The 24,060-nt window shown below is 36.8% G+C and overlaps 2 protein-coding genes and 1 long non-coding RNA gene across 3 annotated transcripts in view; 2 read left to right on the forward strand and 1 right to left on the reverse strand.

The window, feature by feature from the left end:
• The first annotated feature begins 260 nt into the window (after nucleotides 1-260).
• Nucleotides 261-2,533, forward strand: nupr1b (nuclear protein 1b). Its single transcript, XM_022187069.2, has 3 exons — nucleotides 261-474; nucleotides 1,146-1,281; nucleotides 2,280-2,533. Exons 1-2 carry the CDS (start codon nucleotides 378-380, stop codon nucleotides 1,271-1,273), a joined length of 225 nt encoding a protein of 74 aa, XP_022042761.1. The 5' UTR covers nucleotides 261-377; the 3' UTR covers nucleotides 1,274-1,281; nucleotides 2,280-2,533.
• Nucleotides 2,298-23,850, reverse strand: LOC127531659 (uncharacterized). Its single transcript, XR_007938798.1, has 2 exons — nucleotides 18,798-23,850; nucleotides 2,298-14,242 (listed from the first exon to the last, which is right to left on the reverse strand). It is a non-coding gene; the product is annotated as an uncharacterized LOC127531659 (long non-coding RNA).
• Nucleotides 14,990-24,060, forward strand: part of doc2a (double C2-like domains, alpha) — a 49,296-nt gene continuing 40,225 nt past the window's right edge. Inside the window, exon 1 of the mRNA XM_022216920.2 lies at nucleotides 14,990-15,120. The gene's annotated coding sequence lies outside the window, so the exon portion shown is untranslated. The remainder of the gene's footprint in view (nucleotides 15,121-24,060) is intronic.

Genomic DNA, 24,060 nt, shown 5'->3' on the forward strand with positions numbered 1-24,060 from the left:
CGTTGAGTCTAAATCGAATACTGATTTAAATGTCAGGATGTCGACTTTAATGGCATCTGAACAAGTGTTTTCAGTCATAAATTTTCCTTTTAATGTTTTTTTTATGACATGTTCTGTTTTATGTGTCATGGAGACTCAGAAGCTGCAGAAAAACAGATTGTCTGATGCAACATTAGTGCAGCAGAAACCAGAAACCTGCAGGAGGAGTCAGACAGAAAAGGAGGAGCTGCTGCAGAAAAAACTGCATAAAAACCCAGAGAGGAAACAGAAAAACACCAAAACAAAACTTGCAAACGCATAAACACACCTGAGGGAAACATCTGAGACTCACCAGGACACCTGGCACCGTTCAGACTCTGTTTTCTGGGGAAACAAACATGAGCCACGTCGACGTGAAGAACATGAAGCCCACCAGCTTCGAGGACGAATATTACGATGAATATGAATATTACAACCTGACAGACAAATACACAGGTGGGCCTCTCTGCTGCTAATTGCAAGCTAAATATACCTTTAAGCTACTTGTAGTTTAAAATACTTTGTAACTACTGAGCTAAATGTAACGTCAAGCCAACTGTAACGCGAAGCTACCTACAGCGTGAAGCTAACTACAAAGTAACTGTAACGTCAAGCTAACGGCAACTTTAAACTAACTAAGTTAACGCTAACTAACTTCAGGGTAACTGTAACTTTAGGCTAAAGATAACTTAAAGCTAACGGGAACTTCAAAATATCTGTAATTACAAGTTAACTGTAACTTGGTCTAAAGGTAACTTTAAACTACCTGTAACTTAAAGCTAACTGTAATTTCAGGCTAACTTTAACTTAAAGCTAACGGTAACTTGAAGGTAACGGTAACTTTAAAGTACCTGTAACTACAAGTTAACTGTTCATTGAAAGTAACGGTAACTTGAAGTTAACAGTAACTTTAAACTACATGTAGCTTTAAGGTAACTGTAACTCGAGGCTACTTGTAACTTGGAGCTAACGGTAACTTCAAACTACATGTAACTACAAGCTAACGGTAACTTTAAACTACCTGTAACTTTAAGCTAACGGTAACTGTAAGCTGACGGACTTCAGGTGGTGTTCTTTTCGCTTTTGTTAAACCTGGGCCGTGTTGTTCTGTTGTTCTGGTGTCGCAGAGGGTTCGGCCCGGAAAGGCAGAACCAAGAAGGAGGCCAGCGAGAACACCAACAGACCGAACCCCGGAGGACACGAGCGAAAGATCGTGGAGAAACTGCAGAACAGCGAGAAGAAAGCCAAGGAGTGAACCTTGAGGTAACAAATAATCTACCAAAAGCAGCTTTATCTCTGTTTTAATGTAAGCCGAATCAAACACCGACCGGGATAGGACTGGGAGGTAAAGTTTCTGAACCATCTAAGTACCTTACAATATAAATACAATTAGTTAAATGTTAATTGGCGGGAATATGAACGAAGTCTGGTTAAGAACGTTTAGAATGTTCATCCAGTGGGCGGGTCTTTCCTGAAATGTGACACCTGCTCATTACGTTCAAAACTCCCTTAAGGATTCTTGTAATTTAAGCTCCACTGCACTCAGACTCAGCTGAACGGCTGTGAGTCAACAGCACACTTTCTACTCAAATAACTCTTATTCTCTGTTCATACCCATATTTTTGTGGGCCGAATTTGAGATTGTTTTACTTTCTTTGTGGGTGGGTGATTTCATGTGCATTGGACTGGCATAACTCAGCATTTACTTTAAATCACTTAATTTCTTAATGAAGTTTGGAACGTAGCAGCTGAAGCGATCGCAAATTCAAGACAAATGGCTCAAAACTTAAAAGATGAGTTTAAATGACTGATGATTATGAAGTCAAAAGTATGTAAAATTATAATCTAAAAGATTTGAGAATAGTCATTTATAAGGTAAAAAGTCAAATTAATGTGAAAAATAACAACTACTTTGGTTTAAAAATAGTTAAATATAAAATACTGGAATTAGCCACAACAAATACACAAATAGACACAAACAGTACAAAGAAACATAAAACAATATAAACAGAGATGAAACTGCTACATATACAAAAAATGATCACAATAAACAACTACAAAGACACACAAAAACAAAAAAGAGACAAAAAACACCATAAACAGTCAAGAAGCTACTACCAGTAGATGAAAACGACCACAATGAGACACAAAACAGCCACAAATATACAATGAACACTGTTTTCAGCCTGTAAGTAGAAATATATGTAAACATAAAGCAGATTAACTTCTTCCTGATCAGTTGTGATTATTTTCTGCTTCAGGGCATCTCGGACGGATCATCCGGACTTCGACCTCGGCCTCCTTTGGCGACAGATCGAGGAGTGACTTTGAGCTCCGACGGCGAGTTTGAACCCGACGAGGCCCGAACATCCAGCTGCTGCAGCGTCGCCTCGGTGATGAGAAGCCTCACCTGTATGGAGATCACCTGTCCGACCAGGACGGTGCACTGAGACTGAGCTGGAAGCAGCTCCTGTGGTTTAACATGGATTCTTACTAATAAAATGCTTTTAAATGACTCCAGTCTGGTTGTTTTTACTTCTGCTCTGTCAGAAAAACACTGAATTACAAGAATATTGTGTAGTAAACTCTACTTTTAGCTGATAAATCCAACAAATCATGAAAATGTTGATCACAGATTCCCTCTGTAACCCCTGTTGACACTATAGTTTGATTTTTATCCTGCTGGCTCATTAATTAATTAACTGATCCTCATTTAGTCTATTTTACCTCAAAACCAGCTTTTCCAGTAGCATTTTTTTTGTATTTTTAAAGGCTTCAGGGACTCATTAATCAGCAAACAATCGATTATTAAAAGTCAGATGTATTGATACGACTTTAACCAAGCTCTTCTGTGTTTATTCCTGTATACATAAAAAACATTAATTTACATTTAAGAGTCAGATGTAATCAAATAAAGCCATAAATGAAATCTCACTGGGTCCAGTAATCCAGCTTTAGCAACTGACCATCAAAAACTACAGATTTCCTGATAAATAAAAATCAAGAATAAAAGCTGCATATTTGTTGTAGTGGAGGAACTCCAAAACATCTACCGTTGTTGTTAAGGAACAAAATGATCGTTGATGGTGTAACACAGCAGGCTTAGGAGCTAAAAAAACAGAAAAATGCCTCCAGAATCAGCAGATTTCTAACCAGAATAAGACGAAATGACCACATCCTATTCATCTACAGCAAATATTCACATTTAAGAGACTAGTAGAGTGACTTTGAAGTAAAATAGACTAAATGAGGGTTAATTTGTGCCAATCGGCTAGTTTTTTTTCCATAAACTGTTAAAAACTTGAACAAATTTAAACTTCTGTTCCAGATTGACACTGTGATATGGAAGCTTTGTTTTTATTTGTCATGCTATGTGATCCACATTACTCTGTATATTTTGTATTATTAGTTTTTAATTCTCTAAATAGATGATGATAAACTCATACTAGAGCCGAGTTTTGTCTCCTCTTACTCGTGTCTGTTCTGTGGGTCTCCAGCAGGTGGCAGCGACACTGAAGTTTTCTCTAAGTCAGTTTGAGCTGCAGATTAACAGAGACTCTGAACTTTAGCTGAAAGAACTACAGGGCTTCTTATGGAACTCCGTGTTGGAGGAGATAAAAATGAATCTGCGTTTTTGTGTTTTAATTTTCAGTTTTTATTTGGATGTACAGTTTGGTTTAACAGCAGCTGAATCTAAATGAAAAGGTTGATGTTCAGCTCAGTTTATTTACATTTCTAAACCTGCTGGGTTTGAAAGTCTTGTTGTCTTTAAAAGACAAACAAAAAATATCATCATTTACGAGCCAGAAATGATAAAACAGAAAGATTTTCAACTTTCTGACGGTCCTTGAACGCATCACCTCTTCCATTAACCAAATCTTGAGTTTTAAACTGTGATATTTCATCTAAATTTGTCTATTCTACATGATTTTTTATATCTTATGTGTCATTTTGGAATCTTTTAGTCAGTTGATGTCTTTAACATCCAAGTACAATATTTTAGATTATTTTATTTTATGATGTAAATAAAATGCCACTGTTTTTCTAGGACATGCTATCTTCACTTAGAGTGTAAATTCCACCTTTATTTATTCCCCTGTGATGCTTCATCCTGTTCACAGATCACCTGTAATATGAGCAACATGACTGAAGGTACTTTTATGTCTTTCTATGGTTCTTATTGTCTAACTAACTGCACTCTAAGTTTCAGTTACCAAGACTAATTCCTGATTTTTACCATCCTGTTTTTGTCATTTTTGCCTGTTTTCACATCAATTTAGTTTTTATTTTTGTATCTGTCTGTCTTTTTTTCTTCTTTTTGTGTCATTTTTGCATCTTATAGTCAATTGGTGTCTTTTTAAAATCCTTTTCTGTCCATTTTGCCTGTTATTTTTGTCTCTGTTTCATTTTTCATTTCTGTTTTTGCAGCTTTTTGTGCATTTTCACTTTGATTTTGTCTTTTATTTTTGCATCTTTGTCCGTTTTTTTGTTCTTGTGTAATTTTTGCATCTTTATTTGTTTTGGGTTTTTTTTTTTCGTTTGCTCCGCAGCTTTCGGCCACATCTCATGGATTTCTTCTACAGGAATCCTTTTGATAAAGACATAGCATCTCATCGGTTGTGTCAGAGCTGTTCGGAGGATCAGCGTCACTCTGATCTTCATCCCGCTGATCAAACAGATGAACCAGTTATTGATCGGGTCACGTGGTGCGTTCAGGGGCGGTTAAACAGGAAGGAGGCGTTCAGGGTCCCTCCAGCTGCAAGATTTGGCTCCGGTGTTAAAACAGGGATCAGGAATATTAATAGAGACGTTACATAAGAAGCTTCACCATTGAGCAGCTCAGAGAGGAGATACCTCTGCTTTTAGAAACCCCCTGGTTGCCTAGCAACTGCTCCGGAGGATTGTCAAAAGAGGAAGAGATGATTTGTTACGAGACTGAGATGATGTGCTGGAGAGTGTTAGTCTGAGAGTCACTTGTTTCCGCTGTAAAGTTTAAAAAATGTGCTCATGAAGGGAAGAATGTTTTCACCTCATGAACACATTTATTCACTTAAAACTGGAATATTATGCGTCCATAAACATGTACATGAGTATTTATGTGTATTATCCACTGATAACTGAACGTTATTTCTCTTTGTTGCTGCAACAAGATCATATTTACCCCCATCCTGCTCTCACATTTCCCGTGACAGACTGCACATCCCAGCATGCTTCCTCTTGTCATTTATCAAATGCTGACATCCAATAAAACTGCAGTCACCTGCAGATCTCCTGTGTTCTTTTTTATCAAACCGCAACTCCGCAAAACCTGCTGAGAATTTCCGTAAATGATGACACTAAAAATCACATAAATGCCACACGTACAGTACAATGAAGGAATGATCTGAGAACGAACCTCTGTGATCCAGAATATTTATGTACCAAAACACCAAAAAACCCAGCAGTGATACACTAAAACATCAAAAACATGAATACCAAAGCGTTAAAATGTCAAAAACATGGATTTTAACACACTAAATCACCAAAGTTCTGGCTGCTGATGCACCAAAGTATCAAAATCTGTATTTTAATGAACCAAAACATCCTAAACTTGGATATTAATGCACCAAAATACTAAAAACCAGAATATCAATGCACCAAAATATCAAAAACTTCGACATAAATGCACCAAAACACAAAAACTGGGATATAAATGCACTAAAACACAAAAAACTGGGATATTAATGCATCAAAAACACCAAAAACCAGAATATTAATACACCAAAACATCAAAAATTTTGATAATAATGCACCAAAACACAAAAAAACAGGATAGTAACTAACGAAAACATCAACAACTTGGACATCAATGCAGCAAAACACAAAAAATGGATATTAATGCATCAAAACACCAAAAACCTTTATATTAATGCACCAAAACATCAGAAACTTGGATATCAATGTATCAAAACACCAAAAACCTGCATATTAATACACCAAAACACTAAAAAACCTGGATATTGATGCACCACAACATCAAAATATGGATTTTAATGCACCAAAACACCCAAAAACTAGAATATTCATGCACCAAAACCTAAAAAACCTGGATATTAATGTAACAAAACCCTAAAAACCAGAATATCAATGCACCAAAATATCAAAAAACTGGATATTGATGCACCAAAACACACAGAAAATACATATTAATACAACAAAACACTGAAAAACCTTGATATTGATGTACCAAAAAAATCACAATATGGATATTGATGCACCAAAACACCCAAAACCTGGATATTAATGCAACAAACCACAAAAAATAGATATTAATGCATCAAAACACCCAAAACCAAAATATTAAAGCAACAAAACATCAAAAATCTGGATCTGACTACACCTCTAACCTTTGAGCTTCTACATTTGTCTTGTTTATGTGGCTTTCCCTTGAGTAAGAAAATTTAAAATCATCACATATGAAGCTTCATTTAAAGTCCGGACACTGACTTTGTGTTCTTTCAGTCGTCTTCGAGGTTTGTTGCAGCATGTAGAAGCTGCTCAAAGGCCGCAGCAGGAAGCTTTAAATACAAAATCAATGAAGCTCTGCGATGAGGAGATCAGGAGTCTGTTCAGACAAACTGTTCACATCACACCTCATGCTACTGCCAACATATCAGATCTGAGGGTTTATTAAAGTCAACATAAACAGTGTGTGAGGAAGATCGGCCTGCAGATATTGCTCTCGACAGAGACTACGGGAACATGAGTGGAAGCCTGACGGATGGAGGCAGATACAGCTCAGACATAGAGAACAGACAACAGGAATATGAAGAAATGTAAACTTAGAGGGACAAAAAGCTGAATACTGACGCACCAAAATACTAAAAATGTGGATGTAATGTTAAAAAAAATCTGGATTTTAACTCATCAAAATGTATCAGAGTATCTGAACTCTCTATACAAACACGCATAAATGTAAAAATGCTAGGTTTTAATGCACCAAAATGGGAAAAACTTCAATACTGAGGCACTGAAGCATCAAAAATATGGATATAGATGCGCCAAAATGTCAAAGGCTAAGACTTGATGCACCAAAATGTTAAGATATGGATACTGATCCACCAAAATGTCAGATTCCTGGTTATTAACACTCTAAAATGTTTTGTAAAATATAGATATTGATGCACGGAGATATCTAAAACCTTTATATCTATGCACTGAAATTACAAAAACTGGATTTTTACTGCACCGCACTGTAAATACATTACATACATACGTCACAAACTTGGATATTACTGGACGAAAATAGCTTTTCCGGATGTATGTTTCTGACACCTCAACTGAACACTTTCAGCTTTAGGCTATTTTTAAAACTTCCACCTAAAAAAAAAAAAGAACACCTAAATCCAGTCAGCAGCAGCTCAGAGCTGAGAGGGCAAACTGAACGACCTTCAGAGAATGAAGCAAGCTGCAGAATTCCACTAAAAGTTGAATAAAATCTGAAGACAACGATCCAGCGACGCTAACGTTACTGAACCTGATCTAAAGACTCTCAGCTGCAACATCGATGAAGTTCAACAACTCAGCCGTCCAATTAAAAAACACTTTAACTGGGGAATTGCATTATGATTTTCCTTTGAAGTGTTTTGTTTATTTCTTTTAAAAAATATTTTTTACCTTTCCAACACTACACGAGTTTAATACACTGAACTGTGTTATTATAAACCCTTTAAAATTTGATGACCGGATCATGGAACCTGCACGTTGACTCACCAAAACACCAAAACTCTGAATGCTGACACCAAAATGTCAAAACCCTCAATACCGATGCATGAAAACATTGTATATCTCGATATTAACACACCAAAACATCAAAACTGTGAATATTGATGCACCAAAATTCCAAAAACAAATGTTTTTTGTGGAACAAAATGGCAATACTCTGGATATTAAAGCACCAAAATGTCAAAAATCAGAATATTGACATACAAGAACATTAAGAAAAAATGGATATTAGCACTGTAAAACAAAACACCTGCATGTCTCGACACCAGAATGTCAAAAACATAAATATTGATTGTCCACAACATCCAAAACCTGGAAACTAAAGCACTAAAATATCCACAACCTGGACATTAATGCACAAAAACTTCAAATATTTGGATACTAAAGCATGAAAACGTAAAAAAAAATCGTAATATTACAGCACCAATATCCAAAACCTGGATATGAAAGCATCAAAATGTCAAGAACCTGGATATTACCAAAACATGAAAAACTTTGATAATAAAGCACAAAAATGTCCAAAATTTGAATATTAAAGCACAAAAATGTAAAAAAAAAACCCTGGATATTATAGCAGTTAGACATCCTAAACCTGAATATTAAAGCACCAAAAATGGCAAAAACCTGAATATTAAAGCAGTGAAATGGCAAAAGACTGGATATCAATATACCAAAACATCAAAAACCTGGATATTACCGCACTAAACATCAAAAACTTGGATATTCATGCACTAAATTGTCAAAAACCTGGATAATAATGGGCCAAAACATGAAAAAAAAGATATCAGTGCATCAGAATATCAAATTAAATCATCAATGTCTAATTATATCTGGACAGTTAAAAGGGTGATACTTGGAAGACAACATAGTAATTCGGCAACTTTCACAAAATCTTACATAAAACCAGAATAACAGTTTGAAAGGGACAAATTAAATGCTTCATGAGTGGTTTGGATCAGAGGGATGAAATTACAAATCAGTCCTGAATCCATTACTGCTGCTAATGACAACCATCAGAACATGTGAAGGATTCACTGGCTAATATTTGCTCAGTTTTCCCCTGAGATGCTCATTATCAGCTCTAATGTGACTTTAAAGGAAGAAGTCGAGGCCCCTCTTGGACCAGACGTCTAAAACCTCCACACCAGATTTCCTCCACTAGTATGTTTATGTTAAAAACAAAAATTAACACAAGATAGCACCAAAAATCTGGATATTAGCCCACAAAAACACAACACAAAGCTTAAAGGTTTCATTGCGTCTTAGCTTGTTTAGTGTTGCCTTGTAGTTTTATTTAGCATGTCTTATCTTGTTTCATCTAGCTTGTCTTGTTTTGCCTACCTTAGCTTAGCATGTCTTATATTGTCTAGCTTTGCTTAGCTTGTCTTATTTGGTCTTGTCCTAGCTTGTCTTATTTTAGTGTAACTTTTCTTGTCTTGTTTTTGTTGGTCTTACCCTACCTCAGCATATCTTGCTTTGTCTTAGCTTAATATGTCTTGTCTTAGCTTAGCATGTCTACATTATCTTGTGCAGCTTAGGTGAGCATGTCTTGTCTTGGTTTATTTTAGCTTAGGTTAGCATGTCTTATCTTGTTTTGTTTTAACTAACTTAAGATTATTAGCTTAATATGCCTTCTCTCATCTTTACTTGGCCTGTCCTAGCTTAGCTTAGCATCTCTTGTCTTATCTCACTTTTCCCTGACTTGTCTTGATGTAGCATGTCTTATCTTGCTTCAGCTTGTGTAGCTTAGCATGCTTTATCTTGTATAGCTTAGCATATCTTACTGTGTTTTGCTTTAGCTTAAGTTAGCATGTCTTATTTTATTTTTTGCTGTAGCTTAAGTTAGCATGACTTGTCTTGTTTTGCTTTAGCTTAGATTAGCATGCCTATTCTTGTTTTGTTTTAGCTTAGGTAGCATATATTATCTTGTCTTCTTTTAGCCTAGATTAGCTTGTTTTGTCTTGTTTTGTTTAGTCTGGGTTAGCATGTATTATCTTGCTTTGTTTAGCTTAGGTTAGCATGTCTAATCTTGTTTTGTTTTAGCTTAGGTTAGCATGTCTAATCTTGTTTTATTTTGGCTTAGATTAGCATGTCTTATTTTGTTTTGCGTTACCTTAGCTTGTCTTGTCTCATCTTGTCTTGATTTTAGCATTTTTTTTGTCTTAGCTTTGCATGTCTTTTTGATTCACATGTTTCGCCAGTTTTATTTTCCATGTTCTCCATTTTAACTGTAAAAACTAAAGTCCTTAATCATCTATTGTAGCATCAGAAGGTTTCTTTCAGGTGAACCATTTAGCAGCTGCTGTTTCTCCCTGATGTTGACATTTAGAGCTCAGATACACGTTCAGTTTTCTTCTCTGATTGATCGCGCTCATTGATTTGCAGATGGATGTTTCTAATGGTGAGCTATTAGATTTACTCTCCTCATTATAAATGTGCCTCCTTCATGTCTCAGCGACTCTGATTTCTGATTTCTCACCTCCAGTGATTCAGTTAGTCGCTGCTCCGAGCTGCTGCCTCACTTTGTCTTTTTCTAATATTTTCCTCGTCCTCTCACAGCCTTTAATCCTGTTTTCACGAAGCCACAGCTAATGTGATACTAATGTGGGTTTTACATTTTAACCCTCGTGTGAATAAAATGTGTGAATCCTTCCTGCTGCACAAAGACCCTGCTGCTGTTTTAATAGAAAATCCCAACAGGAGGAACTGTGGTGTTCAGGATTTAGACGTCTGTTACATTAATATGTAAGGATTAGGCGTTTGGAAAATTAATATCCAGGTTTTTGGTGTTTTGCTGTATTAATGTCCAGGTTTTTAATGTTTTGGTGTATTAATATATAAGTTTTTAGTATTTTAGTGCATTGATATACAGATTTTTAAAGTTTTGCTGTATTAATGTCCAGGTTTATGGTGTTTTGGTGCATTATTATCTAGGTTTTTGGTGTTTGTTGCATTAATAATAATAATTTTTGGTGTTTTGGTGCATGAGTATCGAGGTTTTTATCGTTTTGGTTTGTTAATATCTATATTTTAATCTTTTTGTACAATAATATCCAAGATTTTTGACTCTTTGGGATACCAATATACAAATTATTTATGCTATGTTTTAAAAAAGTCATGGCTCTTCAAATTTTGTTGCATTCATATCCGGGTGTCTGATGTTTTGGTGTGTCAGTTTCCATTTTTTATATTTTGATGTCTCAATATCCAGATTTTCAATACTTGATACTTTAATATACATGTTATTTCTACAGTAGTTTGTCAATGTCAAGATTTTTGATCTTTTGGTTCATTATTTCTCCCATTTTTTTATGTTTTGATGAGTTATTATCTGTGTTTTTGGCATTTTCTGCATTAATTTAAGTTGATGTAACTGTGAAAATAATAGATTATAAAAACTGCTTCTGCAAACAGTTGAAAACGCACATATTTTACAACATATCTCAGAAGCTGAACACATTAAAGGCTCCTCCTCTTCGTTAAATCCATATTAAGCCTCTATATCCTGCTGCTGTGTTCAACACTTAACTGGCAGTGATTGATTTTGCTGCAATCAGCAGGTTGATCATTAAAATCATTTTTCATTCAGCTGCTCTGATTCGTTGCGTTCTAACAGGAAGCTGTGAATAAATTCAAATAAAACGCAATCGGATCGTTAGAAGCTGCTGCAGTGTCTCAGAGGAACAAAGAGCCTGAAGCAGAAATAATGAGGCTCACAGGGAACCAGAACCCTTCAAAGTGGACCAGGGTTCTATCTCTGGACCACCTCCGCTTCACTTCCTGTACACAACACTGACACACAGCTACACACCTGGGAAAACCACCAGGAGGATAATTAAAGTTCGTCTGATCATCAGCAGCAGAGATTAAACATCCTTACTGATTCTATTTAGCATATCAGGAGCCCAGAGAGCCAAGGGCCAGTGTGTGACTGTCAACATTACAATCAGATGACCACAGAGTCAAATTCAAAACAACCAAAAATAGATGAAAATGGCCATAACAAGACAAAAACAACCAAAAATAGACAAAAAAACGCTATAAAGAGACAAAACAACCAAAAATATATAAAAAACAGCCATAAAGAGACAAAAAACAACCACAAAGAAACAAAAACAACCACAAAAAGACAAAGAACCACCAAAAAGAGATAAAAAAACAGCCATAAAGAAATAAAAAAAACAACTGTAAAGAGGCGAAAAACTACTACAGACAATAAAATTGCCAAAATAGATGAAAAACAACTTCAAAGACACAAAACAACAACCATAAAGAGACAAAAAATAACCACACAGAAGCAAAAACAATCACAAAAAGGCAAAGATATAACCGTAAAGAGGCAAATAAACAACCACAGACACAAAAAACAACCAAAAATAGATGAAAAACAATCACAAAGAGGCAAAAAGCAACCACAAAGAGACAAAAAAACAACCAAAAATAGATGAAAAATAGTCATAGAGACAAAAAACAACCACAAAAACACAAAAACAACCATAAAGATACAAAAAACAACCAAATACAGATAACAAACAGCCACAAAGAGGCAAAAACAACTACAAAAAGGCAAAAAGCAACCACTAAGAGGCAAGAAGCTATCAAAAATAGATGAAAAACAACCACAAAGAGACACATAACAACTATACAAAGACAACAAAAACAACTATAAACAAAGTAACCATAAAGATACAAAAAGCAACCACAAAGAGACAAGAAAAACCATAAAGAGACAAAAAACTATCATAAACAGACAAAAAACAATCATAAAGAGTCAAAAAAAACAAAAACAGATGACAAACATTCACAGAGAGGCAAAAAAACAACCACAAAATGACAAAAACAGCCATAAAGAGACAAAAAAACATCCATAAACAGACAAAAAACAATCATAAACAGACAAAAAACAACCAAAAATAGACAAACAACCATAAAAAGACAAAAAAAAAACCCACAGAGAAACAAAAAACCCCAAAATAGACGAAAAACAACCACAAAGACACAAAAAACAACCACTGAGACAAAAGCAAGCATAAAGAGATAAAAAACAATGACAAAGAGGCTCTGCAGATTGACTGTCCAAGCCTCTGAGAATGAACAACACAATCAAGGTCATGTTTCTAAAGACTTTTATCTCGTTTGAAACTCTGCCGTGCTGATGCTTCCAGTAATGTAGGAATCTATTAATCTGATGCACACATGGGTAGAAAGTAAACTAGCTTTAAATGTCTCTGGATGTAAGGAGTTCTGGAAAAACAAGGCGTGGGTGTGAATTAATGAAGAGCGTCCTGAATAATGAACGATCTCACGCAGCGATTAAATTTTTGGGGTGTCGGATTGATACGAAGAACTCAAAGAACTTGGACTGCAGACGTGAGCGGAATGAAATGAGGTGAGGTTCAGGTGAGAAGCTGAAGACAGGAAGGAGAAGACCTGAGAAACCTGGAGGACGCTGAGCTGGAAGGAGGCTCGTAGAGGCGACAATAACGCAAATGGAATTAGACTGGGCAGTTATTGTCTCATTTCTGAAAGGTCACCAAGGTTAATAACACTCAGAGTCAGCTAACATTTTCAATAACCGACTCGTTAGCATCAATAATTAACAGGATCGGAGGCATTGATGAAACAGTGAGGAGGTTACTACGGTGACACTCTTCACCTGGACTCTGATTAAACTGCAGCAGGAGGATCATAAATCTGACAAGTTCTGGTTCTGTTCTGCAGACAGGACTGAGAAACAAGAGAAACTCGATAGAAAGATGCACAAGATAAACCGAGCTAACGTAGCGCTGACAGACAGATTAGTGACTCGCCCTCCAGAACTCTCTCCTTGTTGTCTTTAAACCATTTCTGTGGAGCTTCAGCTTTTTGCTTCGACTCATTGTCTTGATGGAAAACAAATCTTCTCCAAGTCTCAGTCCTCTAGGATTTCTCGAGACTTTGCTGCATCCATTTTACCCTCTACCTTTACAAGCCTTCCAGGACCTGCTGCTGAGAAACATCATGATGCTGCCACCGCCATGCCTCACTGTGAGAATGATGTCGTTATGAGGATGTTCAGTGTCTGGTGTCCACCAAGCAAATCATCCAGTCTGATTGACAAAAGCACCATTTTGTTCTCCTCAGACCAAAGAACCTTCTTCCAGCTGACTTCAGAGTCTCCACATGTCTTCTGTTGAACTCTCGTCCAGACTTAATACAAGTCTTTTTCCAACAGAGTCTTTCTCTTTGTCTCCCATGAAGCTTTGACTGGTGAACTGGTTTTGAGTTCTTTTGTTCAGACACAGAGCTCAATACTAGTGTATTAATAAGAAGACATAATAAATGTTTTTGAGACTGGTGAAGAACAGTCAATAGTTGTTGTATGAACAGTCTCTCCATCTCAGCTGCTGAAGCTTGGAACTCCTTCAGAGGAGTCTTAGGTGTCTTGTTTCCTCCCTCACTAGTCTCTTTCTTGGAACTCCTTTTAAAAAATGACAGAAATTTCCCAAAATTAGAAGAAAAAAACCATCTCCAAAATAACAAAATTATTCTAAAATGACTAAAAATGTCCAATATGATGAGTGGAAATTTTATCAAATGAACAAAAAAACAACAGCAAAATGACACAACTGTTTTTAAATGACAAAAAATATACAATATGGCTGAAAACAAAGCACCCAAATTATTCAGTCTTAGAACTGTCTTGAACCTATTTTTCTTGGAGAACCATTTCTGATGGATAAATGATTTTTGAGAGCAGCTGCAGCTGATGAAGTGATTTTATTTTGTCCTGCAGGGTTTCATGTGTAATGGAGATCAGAGGAAGGTGAAATGGAAAGTAATGTCAGGGTTCCCTCAGCCATTTGTCATGGCTGGACAAGCAGAAGACAAGAAGGAGGAGAATGAGAAGAAGAAGAAGAAGAAGAAGAAGAAGAAGAAGAAGAAGCAGAAGAAGAAGAAGAAGAAGAAGAAGAAGAAGAAGAAGGAGGAGGAGAAGGAGAAGAAGAATGAGAAGAAGAAGAAGGAGGAGGAGAAGAAGGATTTCAACAGGGAGAAGCCTCCTGGTCTGCTGAGGATAAAGGATTGTGTTCCAGCAGGAGGAAACATCAGCTCTGTGATGTATCATTAAAGTCAATTACAGAAGAAACAGATGCAACTGTTGGCTCAGTATCGGAGGGGGAGTTAATCTGGTCCACCGCCGCTTCAACCAGAGCTCAAACAGTTAAATCCATCCCTCTCCTCCTGCCTCGCTCGCCCGCCTCTCTCACCACCTGTTAGTGTGAAACCCTCGTGCACGCTCACGCTGTGCACGCTCGCGGCCGCCGTTTGTGTAGGAATCTCCTCCACTCACACTCAGAGGTAAGAGCTTATTCCTTACATTTCTGCTGTTTCTGCTCCGTCATCTGTCGTCTTTTTCTCATTTATCTCAGTGATGAAGTGTCTTTATTCCAGGGAGATTTTCAGGACTTTATCTTCTATTTTATTTCACTTCCTTGCAGTTCATCTGCAGCTCTCACTGCTTCTGTTCACTCCCTGTTTTATCACATAATCAGTTTATTGTGCTGTTTTGCAGTAGGTGAATCAATATGAAAAGGGTCGCTCTGTGAAGCTGAATAAGGGGCTTTTGTAGTGAAATAATAAAGAAAAGAAACCCAAATATGATTATATGTTTTAATTTATGAGCACACAGACGTAGATTTGAAACAGTCAGCGTCAAATGCTTTATTTTCTACATTCTGGTGAATCTTTATGCACCAATTTGTTGTTTTGATGCATCTGTCCAAATGCTGAATTTGTCCAAAAATAATGTTAAATAATTCCAAAAAGAAAAATAATTAGTCTAAATTACTTAAAATTTGTCCAAAATGATAAAGAAAATGTCCAAAATCACACTAATTTGCGCATAAGAACAGGGATACAGTGGGTCCTTCACTGTCTCCGTCTTCTGTCGTCTTTTTCTAATTTATCTCAGTGATAAAATGTCTTTATTCCTGAGAGATTTTCAGGACTTTATCTTCTATTTTATTTCACTTCATTGCAGTTCAGCTGCAGCTCTCACTGCCTTAGTTCGCTCCCTGTTTTAGCAAATGTTCAGTTTAAATCCACTTATTGTTGTTTTGCACGGAAATGTCTGCCAAGTAAATGTAACGTGAAACTGTGACTGTATGAAGCTGCAACAGAGCTGAAAAGAACCATAATATGCCTATGTGATTTATTTTATGAGCATACAAATGTAGATTTCAAACATTCAGTTTTGAATGCTTCATTTTCTATGTTCTGGTGAATCTTTATGCATCAGACTGTTCTTTTGCTGCATCAGTCTAAAAACATTTGATAATGTTCAAAAACAGTGTCAAATTTGACAAAATGACAAAGAAATTGCCCAAAATGACTTCAAATTTTCCATAATGGTAAAGAAAATGTCCAAAATTACATAAATTTGTCAAAAATGACTTGAAAAAATGTTCAACCTAAGATAAATCTGTCCAAAATGATAAAGAAACTGTCCAAAAATTATTTTAAAAAATTTACAAATTGACTTAACTTTTGTCCAAAATGTTAAAGAAATTGGAAAATAGGACATAAATTTGTCCAAATGATAAAGAAATTGTCCAAAATTACTTAAAATTTGTCCAAAATGATGAAGAAACTGGCCAAAATTACTTGGAAATATTTAAAAATGATAAAGAAACTGGCCAAAATTACTTGAAAATATTTCAAAAATGATAAAGAAACTGGCCAAAATTACTTGAAAATATTTCTAAAATGATAAAGAAACTGTCCCAAGTGACACAAATTTGTCTACAATGATAAAGGTAGCGTCCAAATTTACATAAAATTTGTACAAAAATGATTTAAAAAACTGTCCAAAGTGACATAAATTTGACCAAAATGGTAAAGAAATTGTCAGAAATTTCATAAATGTGTTCCAAATAATTAAAAAAAGGTCCAAATTGATCTAAAATGCGTAAAAATGACAACAAAAAATCTCAATAACAAAATGGTGACATAATTTGTCCAAAATCGTAACATTTGCCTAAAAATGACCTTAAATTTATCCAAAACATGAAAGAAATGTGTGATTTATGATTGGAATTATTTCTTTTCTGTTATTTTAATGAATATTTTCTGTAATTTTACAGAATAGGTCAAAAATCTACATTTTTAAATAACTTGCAGTTCCTCTTTTACAGTGCAGAGATGGTTTCTGTGCTGCAGTTTGATTCCTTTGTGGGCGAAGCTGAATTTTATTGACTGACTTTATGCAAACATCTTGTTTTCTGCCGTATTTCTTCCCTTCAGCGACGCTCCGCTGCGTCTTCTCCTTGTCCTTAAATCGGCTCTGAGGTTTGATTTAATGCAGCTGCTGGGGGATGAATTCTAGTGGAGCTTTTTAAATCTCAGAGGAGCTGCAGAAATTTGGGCAGAAAGAATAAATTCAATTCTACCTGTGGGAAGAGGCAGAAATAATGACATCTAAATGAGCTCCGGTAACAATAAAAGTCAGGAGGCGGAGAGAAGCCGAGTAATGAAGATGAAGAATAATAAGAGACAAATAATTATTATTATTAGTGAAGCAGTTTGTGAAGTTTGTTTTCTTCTGTGGCTCTGAAAGCTCAATGTCACAGAACAAAATGATATAAAGTGACACCTAAACGTGATCGCTCGCCACTAAAGACTATTTCTATACATTCAAATATATACAGGAGTTCACGTCTGAATGTCTTTGTGAGGCTTTAATGCCAGCAGTTTATGAACTTATTTTTAAATCCGTTTTTCAGTGTGTTTTTCCGAGTCTATATGAAGTCTTTGCTTCTGGTAACATTGCGAGGAAACGAGCAGAAAGCCTTGGTTTTAGGTAGTAAAGGGTCTAGTGAGTGAGGAGGTTGGGGTCGATGAAGGGGTCAATTATTAGACTTTCATCCAGGAAACTAAAACTAAAAGAAAACAAAAATCAGTGTTGATATTTTAAAGTTAAATCGACTTTGTGTGTTTAAATTCTGATAAAAAATTTAAAGTTCTTTCAGCATTCAGGTTACAATATTCATGACATGTTAGTTATCAAAAGAATAAAAACAAGACACAAAATGACAAAACCGAGACAAAATTTCAGAAACAAGAATGAAAATATACACAAAATGACAAAAATGAGATACAAAACGACACAAACGAAACGTAAAACATCACAATCGAGACACAAAATGACACCAAGGAAACAAGAAAACAACAAAATAAGATTAAAGAACAAAAGCAAGACACAAAATGACAAAAACGAGACACAAAACCACAAAAACAAGAAACAAATCCACACAAACAAGACACAAAACAACAACAATGAGACGTAAAACATCACAATCAAGACACAAAACCCCCGAAACGAGACACATATTGATAAAATCGAAACAGAGAACAAGAAAATGAACATAATCCATCTCAGTGTTTTGCAAAATTCCTACGCTGAATTATCTACGAACGCTGTAGTTTTACTGAATTTATTGATTTCTATCACTGAGTTTGTGTAAAACTAAAGAAATCTTAAAAACATTCTGATAAACTATCGCTTTATTTTGAAATCCAGACCCTATAATAACAGGATCTGCTCTCTAGTGCTCTCTAGTGGTGCTTAATTAATCCTCTGGCGTAGAAATGTTGCACTAAAGCTGCACAATAACTTACATTTGCAGATAAAGTTCTGAGTGTTTCTAGCATAATTATGATAAATTAACTGTAAATTAAAAGCAATGTTTGTTAAAAACACATTAAGTCAAATTAATTATGAGACAGTAAATGAACACTGAGGAGTTGTGTTGTTCTGTAATTAGGAATTATTGGTTATGAATTAGCAGATTCTCTCTCTGAAGTTCTGCTTTTGTGTTGTTGCTTCATTTATTTCATGTTTAATTCAGCGTTTATCGGTGGAAACACGGCGCTGGAATCTGGTCCGGTGCTGATATTCAGCCTCGGTGGGATTAAACCTCTGCAGAGGAGAGTTAAGCTCAGTATGTTAATGAATCTCACCTGCAGTCTGGACTCACCTCCAGCTGTGTGCAGATGTTCAGTCTCCCCCCGCCTCGCTCTCTGTAGCCTGTTTTCCTGCAGATCTGTCAGTGTCTTCATGTTGTTTCTGCATCAACGGGCTCGGTGTCGCTGTGAAGCTTCACCTGCTGACCGAGTGGCAGCTGAGATTCCACATTTCTGTCGATTTATATCCTAACATCCTGTCAGCTGCCGTTCGACACGCTGAGCCGGAGAATCTGCACCATTTAAAGATCCTTTCGTTGTCAGTGCAGCCGGGAACGCAGAGAAAATAAGAAATGTTGATACAAAATTCAAGAAATTTTCATTTTACTTGATAAAATGAGACACCAAACGACAAAAACAAGAATGAAAACATGACAAGAAACGTCAAAAATGAGAATAAAAACACCAAAAAACAAGACGCAAGATGACACAAACGGAAAACAAATGAGCCACATAATGACAAAACAGAGACGCAAAACACCAGAAATGAGACATAAAACCACAACAAGACACACAATCCCAAAATTTAAACACAGAACAAGAAAATGAGACTCAAAATAACAAATATGAGAATGAAAACACGAAAAAAACGAGACACAATACTTTACATACAAGACAGAAAACAACAAAATCAGACAAAACAACAAAAATGAGACACAAAAAGCAAAAATGAGACAGAAAATCACAAAAACGAGACGCAAAACAACAAAAACAAGACACAAAACAACAAAAAAGACGTAAAACATCACAACTGGGATACAAAACGACACAAACTAGACACAAAACATCACAATTGAGGAAGAAAACACCACAAATGAGACAAGAAAACAACAAAATGTGACACAAAAACAAAAACGAGACAAAACCACAAGAACGAGACACAAAATGACAAAAATGAGATGTAACACATCACAACTGAGTCACAAAATGACACAAACGAGACACAGAATCTCAACAATGTAACACAAAACGACAAAAATAAGACACAAAATGACAAAAATAAGACACCAAACGACTAAATGAGATGCAAAACATCACAATTGAGACAAAAAACAAAAAAGCGAGACACAAAATTTCACAAACAAGAATGAATACGAGACACAAAACCACAGAAAGAAGACATAAAACATCACAATTGAGACACAAAATGTCAAAAACAAGACACAAAATGACATAAGCAAGACAGAAGGGTTAAATTGTAAATTAATACTCCTGCAGTCCTGATATAAGAAGCTGTGCAGACGAGTTCTGTTGTGACAAAAAGGTTTCACTTGTTAAAATGCTCTACAAATGTCTTTTGTTGATTTGGGAACAATGACCTTCTGCCTGTTATAAAAACACAGATTACCTGCTGTTGTTGCTAATTAAATATGTGCAGAGATCAGGTTTCTAACTGTGGCTGCTCTGCTGTCGTGCTTCCAGCTGCCTCAGAGCTGATTTCAGCACCAGGATCTGTGGATTTATTCTGGTAATTTGATTTTGAGGCAGCGTTTGCATGAATCAGCTCATAAAAGCCTCTGAGGGAGAAGAATCCTGCGGAACGAGCACATTTCTGGTAAAACACACAAACAAGAAACCAACAAGCTGAGAAAATTCGACTATAAAACTGGGTCAGGATCCATAAAACACAACAAGAGGAGCCAAGCTTCACATCATGATGCTGCCACCACCATGTTTCGAGTCATGATGCTGCCACCACCATGCTTCACATCATGATACTGCCACCACCATGCTTCACATCATTATGCTGCCACCACTGTGCTTCACATCATGATACTGCCACCACCATGCTTCACATCATGATACTGCCACCACCATGCTTCACATCATTATGCTGCCACCACCATGCTTCACATCATGATGCTGCCACCACCATGTTTCGAGTCATGATGCTGCCACCACCATGCTTCACATCATTATGCTGCCACCACCATGCTTCACATCATGATGCTGCCACCACCATGCTTCACATCATGATGCTGCCACCACCATGTTTCGAGTCATGATGCTGCCACCACCATGCTTCACATCATTATGCTGCCACCACTGTGCTTCACATCATTATGCTGCCACCACCGTGCTTCACATCATGATACTGCCACCACTGTGCTTCACATCATGATGCTGCCACCACCATGCTTCACATCATGATGCTGCCACCACCATGCTTCACATCATTATGCTGCCACCACTGTGCTTCACATCATTATGCTGCCACCACCGTGCTTCACATCATGATACTGCCACCACTGTGCTTCACATCATGATGCTGCCACCACCATGCTTCACATCATGATACTGCCACCACTGTGCTTCACATCATGATGCTGCCACCACCGTGCTTCACATCATTATGCTGCCACCACCGTGCTTCACGTCATGATACTGTCACCACCATACTTTATATCATGATGCTGCCACCACCATGCTTCACATCATGATGCTGCCACCACCATGCTTCACATCATGATGCTGCCACCACCGTGCTTCACATCATTATGCTGCCACCACCGTGCATCACGTCATGATACTGCCACCACCATACTTTATATCATGATGCTGCCACCACTATGCTTCACATCATGATGCTGCCACCACCGTGCTTCACATCATTATGCTGCCACCACCATGCTTTACATGATGTTGCCACCACCATGCTTCACATCATTATGTTGCCACCACCATGCTTTACATGATGTTGCCACCACCATGCTTCACATCATTATGTTGCCACCACCATGCTTTACATGATGTTGCCACCACCACACTTGATGGTGTATTTTTGATAAAGTACTAATCACAAATTAGATTTCGTACATCTACACTGTAAAAAAAATCTCACATGCTCCAGTTAGTAATATTCCAATATATATAACAATCTTTAACAATCTTTACAGCATGTCATTAAAAACACATTGTCCCCACTGTGAAGCATGATGATGACAGCATCATGATGTGAAGCACGGTGGTGGCAGTCATAAATAATGATTTAACGCATCACCTAAAATGCTCACAGTGGTTCCTGCTGATAATTCTATATTTATATAATAACTTTTGCATAGTTTCCAATTTAAGGCAAATTGTAACACCATTTACAGAAAATCAGCCAAACAAAACACGTATTAGCATTCATTTCTGTCCATTACTGCCATGTGAAAAATCAGTCTGTTATCAGGGAACACGCTTAATGTGTTTTTTCTGCTTCCCATTTGCAGCGTTTTAACCCTTGACCTTAACCTACCTTAAAATTCATAGCTATGACACTTGAAATGTGCCTGAAGTGGAACGTTATTTATACCCAATATACCATGACTCTCAGGTAGGAATACTAAAGCGGATTCATCACCACTGCAGTCGAAGACAAAGAAAGAGAAGACGGCACCACATTGACAAAGACAACAGAAAACATGGCATTTCAGTTAGCTTCATGTATGGATGTGGATGAATTTCCTCATTGCTCTGCACACATCTGATGTTTTCATCTATTTTTCAGTGGAGTGGAAGCCTCAGTCACATAATTCATGAACTTCATCATTTATTCAGAGTCCGTTCCTGTTGCACTTTATTACATTTCGCTTTTCTTCTCTAGGTTTGTTTATATGCAAATTGAAAATGTACACAAAACGGGTGAATATATAAAAGCAGCTGGTATAATGAGCAGTGTGGAGGTGTGTTCTGTGGCGCACACCTGCTGTGTTGAGGCTCTCTTCTGATATTGATTGTATGAGAGGTGATTTATGCACGTTTTTTTTTACGCCTGTTGCACTCGCTGCTGTGCTTTATTTCTCTGGTAGTAAGATTGCAGCCCGCTGAGGATTCTTGTTGGCGGTTGCAGCTGCATATTTATTGCCGGTTGTCTTCGGTTTCGCGTCCCTGGAGGCAGCATTTACTTTTTATGCTCCACATATCTGCAACAGACTCTGAGGAAACTTTTGTCTCTGCCCTTAATTACATTATACTTCCTGCACTTTATTTTTTATTCTTTCACTTGACATCTGAGGAACCGTCTGCTTTGGCCATAACACTGTACTGCATGAATGGACACGAAGCATTTTATTCTTTGTCTAAAATGTCACAAATTAATTTTCCTACATCTACACTGTGTCAAAACAACTAAACTGTAATGTTCCAGTGTGTAAAATAATCATCCCAAACACACCATTAAGCATGGCAGTGGCATCATCATGACGTGGGGATGGTCTCAGCTAGCATGTATATCTGTAAATACATATATAAAGTAATTACATGTTTTACTTTACTTACTTGGGATGGTTATTTTATAAACATTTTATGGTGGCAGAGAAGCATCCCCACACCATGATGATGCCACCACCGTGCTTCACATAATGATGTGAAAATAGAAATGTTGTGCTTATTCACGGTTCTGTCGACCATTTCACTGATGTTTTCATATATTTATACTATAAATAACACATATAAATTGCAAATTTTCTTCTCAGTGTATAATAATCCATTGATGAGATAGTTTGGTTTGGTTCAGCTACTGATGGATGATTCACTGTGGAGTCAGTGCAGCTGCTCTTCTTGTAAACCTTCCTCTGTTATATCTTGTTGAGGATTTGTAGTTTCTTGACCACTAAATTCACTTTGTAAAGGTCTTCAGCAGAGCCTGAGGCTGGTGCAGAGATCAGGCCGGTGTTCAGGGTTTGTTTATCTGCCGGCAGAAAGTGTCAGCCGGAGCTCGAAGTGTGGAAATAATAACAGAGCAGAGCCTTAATGAAGCAGCGTCTCTTCCAGTAAATAAAGAATATCACATGTTGGTAATACAGCTTTAATTAAAAGCAGCCTGTTAGCAGGGCGATGTTGTATTTAGTTTGCAGTGTTGGCATCTTTGCTGCAGCGTTGGCCTTCAAATGAATGAGGGGGCTGCAGGTCTAAAATTAACCTGGAGAGAAACACAGAAAACCACTAAAACACTGAACCAGAGGTGGATCCAACATTTGCTCAAGTACAGTTTGGAGGTACTTGTGTTTCATTATTTCCATTTTCCCACTCAACTCCAGTTCAAAGGGAAATGTTGTAGTTTTTACTCCATTATGGTGTCTGGCAGCTTTTTTTCTTCTTTTTTTTTTTTAACCCTCTTAGCTACTTTTCTTCACTGTGGTTTCATTTTTCAGTGCCATATAAAGTCCTGTAACCACGGCTCTGTTTGCCGTTTTTGAGCCATGCTGTATTTATTTCTTTATCATTTATATCTTGCCATACAGTGTTTTAATGAGATATTAAAAGTCTTATGCTTGGATTCATTACAGGTGA

This window comes from Acanthochromis polyacanthus, chromosome 21, assembly GCF_021347895.1.
Source record: "Acanthochromis polyacanthus isolate Apoly-LR-REF ecotype Palm Island chromosome 21, KAUST_Apoly_ChrSc, whole genome shotgun sequence".
Classification (NCBI taxonomy): domain Eukaryota; kingdom Metazoa; phylum Chordata; class Actinopteri; family Pomacentridae; genus Acanthochromis; species Acanthochromis polyacanthus.

Bases quoted from the DNA above. Each gene is read 5' to 3' on its own strand.
- nupr1b (XM_022187069.2), top strand. From the start codon at position 378: ATGAGCCACGTCGACGTGAAGAACATGAAGCCCACCAGCTTCGAGGAC. The intron at 475-1,145 runs GTGGGCCTCTCT...CTGGTGTCGCAG, and splicing joins CCTGACAGACAAATACACAG to AGGGTTCGGCCCGGAAAGGC.